This window comes from Cryptotermes secundus, unplaced genomic scaffold (assembly GCF_002891405.2).
Source record: "Cryptotermes secundus unplaced genomic scaffold, Csec_1.0 scaffold419, whole genome shotgun sequence".
Lineage (NCBI taxonomy): Eukaryota > Metazoa > Arthropoda > Insecta > Blattodea > Kalotermitidae > Cryptotermes > Cryptotermes secundus.
Genome location: NW_019738877.1, coordinates 326,350 through 332,349, shown reverse-complemented (window position 1 = coordinate 332,349; position 6,000 = coordinate 326,350). Strand labels below are relative to the sequence as shown.

The window sequence follows — 6,000 nt, the reverse complement described above, 5'->3', positions numbered from 1 at the left end:
ATACGATTCACCTTGTATTTTTTAAATAAAAACAATATATTATAATACTGATTAGCAATGAATATTACATATTTACTAAACACAGTTCAATCTCTTTTATTCTTCATATAGATCTATACAACAATCATTTTACTCTTACAATTCTTTATTGGAGTCCATTGTAACACAACAATATAACGGTCAAGGTCAATATCATCTCAGCTACATGTTTCAGCCTTTAAAGCCAACATCAGGCAAAACACATGATTACTATACTCACATACTATTGAACTGCAATTTCATTGTGATGGTAAAGCTGGATACTTGATAACTGTTACATTATAAAGTACAAGGTATAAAAATACAATGAATTATAAACTTATTATAAAACGAAAGTTATGGAGTAAAATATGGTTAAAAGGTCTTCATATGATATTGCATGTCATGAAGTCAGTTGTTGCAATCTTCTTATATTCCCGCAGACAGAATGGTACAGTGGAACCTCGCTTAACGAGCATAATTCGTTCCAGGATCTTACTCGCAATGCGGAACAATTTTTCCCATATAAATTAATGTAAAATACGATAATGCGTTCCATGCCGAAAAAAATACTCAAAAAAATTTATGTATAACGTTTATTCAAAGAAAATTATATATATATTGTTAAGGAGCGTGAATCATCTTCATCTTTTCTTCTATGAGGAATGAACCAACCTGGAAAGCGAATTCGATTTGCAGAAAAAAATCCATATGAGGAGCAACCTTTCAACGCCGTCGAGAATACGTAACCGTTGCGTAGATATTCTTGTCACTCCGTTTGAAGCATCTGTCTCCTTAATCTTGTCCTTGTTCTTGAGGATAGTGCAAATTGTTGATGTAGACCGACTGTATGTGTGTGCCAGATCAGCCAAGCTTTTCAATGATTTTACGTTTCATTTCTACGGTTATTTTTATTCTCTTAAGGCTGTCTTTTTTCTTTGGGGACATTTTTGCAAGGGTTATTAAACTTTACACAAAAATCACAAATAATATGTCCAAACACAAATTTGGAAAAATGTGTCATCACAAACAACACTAAAATGTGAGCAGAATGAGTGCTAAGCACAGACTGATGTAGCAAGCACACAATCCGGGACTTCCCCTCTCGTCACTCGTTATGCAAGTCTTCCCCTAGAATTTGTTTTGCTCATTATGCGAGGTGCTCGTTAAGCGAGGTTCCACTGTATATTCTAGACTTGTATACGTGTAATAAACTGCTTGGAGTCCCATGGTATAGATGTAGTATTATTCGACATTAACTGTTTGGCTGGTGCCTCATTTTACAATGTGTTACAATTGTGTTGCGACAGACTCCAATAAAGAATTGTATATAATAACACAACAGGACGCATGAAACGAAAAAAAAAATACTCTTAATTCACATAATTACTGGAAAAATATTTCCCAGATTTGTCTTATTTTTTATATTATATAAAAATAATGCCTGGAATGGCAATCTTCTTTTAACAACCTACATTGAGTGCTGGGCATCAGATTCATTGTTGATTATCTGTTCCCGTTCCTGGATACAGGGTTGGGCCAGCATTTACTAAAAAAACAGATAGAACACATCAATAAATAAAAGTAAATTCAGAAAGTGTATTATATATTTAATGCTTTTTAATTACATTGTTTATGACTTGCAAACTGACCTACTTTTTTTTTTAATTGTTTCATTTTTGGTCCCTTACACTATCAATCACAAAGTCAATAGAATCAATAGAAAGTCCGTCCAGTGTAACAATTTGTAGGTCACTTCTTTATCACTTCTGCCTTACATGTTTCGGTTTAATACAACCATCATCAGAGGCACATAGTACAATCATGAAAACACTGTCGTTGTTTAAGATGTACACAGTTATGTTTGCTGCGTGGACACTGCTACAATATGTCGACGTGTAAAAGCACAACACTTGCTAGGATTGTTGAATGCACTATCAATTCTCACATTCCGTCCGAAACTTCCCTCAAGTTAAAAACGTCAATGTTAAAATATTTAAAATATTTAAAATTTAAAACATTTGATGTAAATGTTAAGCTCCTCCTTGTTGATTCATCCCAAAGATGGGTGCTGTGTGTTGTGTACTCAACACACAGCACATCGGAAACATCTAACCACAAGACATACAACCTCAAGCTGACATCTCCCATCTTTGGGATGAATCAACAAGGAGGAGCTTAACATTTACATCAAATGTTTTAAATTTTAAATATTTTAAATATTTTAACATTGACGTTTTTAACTTGAGGGAAGTTTCGGACGGAATGTGAGAATTGATAGTGCATTCAACAATCCTAGCAAGTGTTGTGCTTTTACACGTCGACATATTGTAGCAGTGTCCACGCAGCAAACATAACTGTGTACATCTTAAACAACGACAGTGTTTTCATGATTGTACTATGTGCCTCTGATGATGGTTGTATTAAACCGAAACATGTAAGGCAGAAGTGATAAAGAAGTGACCTACAAATTGTTACACTGGACGGACTTTCTATTGATTCTATTGACTTTGTGACCTACTTTTCACTCTAGGACCATTATGTTTAATGCATAAATTATGAAAGGTAGTTTTATTTTTGCTTTTTCAGATCCTGAGTACTTGTACAATATCAAAAAATCATCCTGGGACACAACAAAGTACTTGTGTAAAATGTTTCTCTGTAAAGGTTTACTTCATTTAGAGTTCAGTTTTATCAGTTTCTTATTTTCTCAACTTAAGGTTTTCCTCACTTTCAGATTCAATGTAGTACAGATAATAAACTTACTTTCATATTGTAGAATTTTTAGTAGGAAAAGGTATTGGTTTTATATGTAATAATTTGGAATATTTCCTGCTGAATAAATTGAATTAATTTTAATATAAATTATAGCACATTGGTAAAGACAAGTAAACACAATACATGCACCTCAAGCTTCATCTATCATACTGATATATTGGGTTTTTGGACTTTATCCATCGTCCTGGTTTTTAAGATAACTAATAAAAACACGACGTTTCGGAAACTGGATCTCTTTCCATCCTCAGGTGAAGGAAAAACACCTATTCTGTTTGGTCCGTTAGAAAGAGCTAGCTTTAATCACCGTGATTGAGGCTAGCTCTTTCTAACGGACCCAACAGAATAGGTGTTTTTCCTTCACCTGAGGACGGAAACAGATCCAGTTTCCGAAACGTCGTGTTTTTATTAGTTATCTTAAAAACCAGGACGATGGATAAAGTCCAAAAACCCAATATATCAGTGTGTTACACACCATCGTCAGAATCCTATAGTAACTACTTCATCTATCATGTCCCCTGCCCTGAACACAATTTATTACTGAAACGTGTGAAAATTTTACCATGCATGATACTTAAAGAGATAAAATCTGAAACAGCTTCATATCACAACTTCTCCATTAAGCCTAAAATATTACTCTTCATTTTTATCCCACATAAACCCCACTTACAATACATTATTTTATCTAAAATTAAAACATATAATCAGAATGGTTAAGGTCCCTGTACTTACAGAAGAAAGGCTATGTGCAGGCAACAAAGAATTCTGACAATATATAAATATGGGCATATACAGTAGTTACTGTGCAGTCAGATTTAGATAATACATAGATAATCGTTTGAAAAACTAAATTAAAATCCACATTGCTTAAGAACTAAAATAAGTTAAGTGCAAGTTGCCACAAAAACTGGAACTAACGCACCTTCACTTTGACAAGTGTTGGATATAATACTGTATAGGGTTTACAAAAATATAATGTAATACAACTACAAAACAATTATTTCAAACTCTATGTTTTTTAAAAAATTATATATTGCTGTGATTAATATTTGCTGTTTTGGCACAAAGCTGACTTCTTCACTCCTTAAATGCCTATAGTCTATGACACTGTTCTTAGTTTATCTGTGGGAACATCCCACATACCATCATGCTGTTTCGCTGATCAATGGACAACACTCACTCCTAAGTCAATAGCACATTGCTGCCACCACTCACTGTCCAGCTCACTCGTAACTCTCACAGGCGCTAGCCAATAAGTGCTCACAATAGCAACTACAAGTCTAAGCTCTGCCCACCAAGTTTGGTATAAAAGGTGCAGCTCCAACCCAAGCAATCATCAGTGACCACATCAGCCAGTCAGCCATCACACTTAGTCCAGAGCGATTGCTCTTCGGCGTCATCGGCTCTTCACTGCATCAGGGACGGCTGATTCAGCTCTCCGGCGGTCATGCCCAATACACCGGGCAACTGGCGCAGCTGTCGCCACTCCAGCGACCATGATCTGTGACCAGACGTCTTCCAGCAACCACGCACTGTGACCAGGCAACTGCTGCACTGCGACCGGACAACTAACTCAGCTGCCACAACATTAGCGCAACACACTGTAGACAACATCTATTTCTACCGGCGCACGCAGCCCTACATCACCGGCCAGACAGACCAGCCAAACGGGCGTAAAACTAGGAACAAACGGGCCTTTTCAGGGCCTGCAACCTTTCTGAAGTGGTTGTCTATTGGAGCATCGACAATGCCACATATCTATTCTGTACAGTATAGCGTAGGTCATACCTTTCCTGAAAGACTTATGGACTTCTGAATCTTATATAATTAAAAACTGACAGAAATTGACACTTTATACTTTGTTTTCAAGTTGTATCCAACACTTCTATCAAAGAAAAAATGAGGGAACCCATGTTAAAGATGGCTGACTTTGCACAGAATTGAACCCAGATCTCTAAATGTAAAAGTGGCATCAAACAACACACAAGTCCACACCTGGTGAGACAATAAAGCAGCAAACATAATAAAATAAAAACATACTTGAGAACACTTCAGACTACAGTATCTGTGTGTCGCATCATTCACTACAAACAAATTTTAATTAAAAATAAAGGATACTTTCGTATATCTTATTTTTTCTACATGACATCAGAATGCATTACTTCAAGACATTCATCTATTGTTCCTTAAAACACAGCCCCCTCCCCTTATTTCCTTGGTAATTCTTACAGCTCATCTTCATACCATTCTTGGGAAACTCACAATGCGCATGCCTGGAAAGACTGAAAAAAGTTTCTAGCAACTTCAATATGTTGAGTTCATTTGGCATGATATAAGAAATGAAAGATGATTATGAGTCATGGATCAGGGCTACTGAAGAGTTCACAAGTCTTTTAAGTCAATATTTTGCATTTGCCTGAATGGACCAATGCAAATCAAGCAAGCTGGTCCCCAGATATGGCATCAGCAAGACTGTTAGTTTCAAGAGTGAAATAACTTAACACTACGGTATTTATAGAAACAAATTAAAATGCATACAGGGAATATTTTATAAACAGACCTCAAAAGTAAGGAAACGTGTTTCAGATTATTATTGTTTGAAATATCTGTGTGTGACTGTTTACAAGGTTAACAATTTTAAAGTCAAGAAAATAAAACCTTTTCATCTTCAAAGAATTTATTTTTGGATTTGTGAAACCATTTAGAGAGTGGCACAGGTTATTGCATTACAATAAACACACAGCTTACGTTTATCAAATGATGAGGGAAGCAACATAGTATCCCCTCCATCTGGTTGGTTATGGGGCACAGTTGGAATTCTAGCTGCTTGTCATAAAATGTTTACTTGTTAACATTTCCTTTTTACACTCTTTGTACAGTGTCCATGAAATGAATGCACAGAAGACTAGTCATGTCTGTGTATCCATGTTTCCACTTCAGAATCACTGAATGGATTTTGACGAAATCTGGTATGGATATTATGCCACTGGAGGCAAAACCAGCCTCTACTTTTGGTTCCCTACAATCAAGAATATCAACATGATGGCCACACAAACTTGTGATGTGGGAGCAACACTAGCACCATTTATTATAGAGTCCTGAAATTACATACAGTAACAGATCATTAAAAACTATGCTACTTTCATTAAGGTTTCTTTTTGTATAATGTAAGACAACAAAGACAGCTCCATGAAATCTATATTTAGC

At 35.8% G+C, this 6,000-nt stretch overlaps 1 protein-coding gene across 1 annotated transcript in view; it reads right to left on the bottom strand.

Annotated features, from left to right (window-relative positions):
• Window positions 1-1,169: 1,169 nt before the first annotated feature.
• Window positions 1,170-6,000, bottom strand: part of LOC111871175 (phosphatidylinositol 3,4,5-trisphosphate 3-phosphatase and dual-specificity protein phosphatase PTEN) — a 73,105-nt gene continuing 68,274 nt past the window's right edge. The window contains exon 11 of the mRNA XM_023864072.2: window positions 1,170-1,567. Within this exon, the coding sequence (XP_023719840.1) occupies window positions 1,515-1,567 (53 nt within the window). The 3' untranslated portion in view covers window positions 1,170-1,514. The remainder of the gene's footprint in view (window positions 1,568-6,000) is intronic.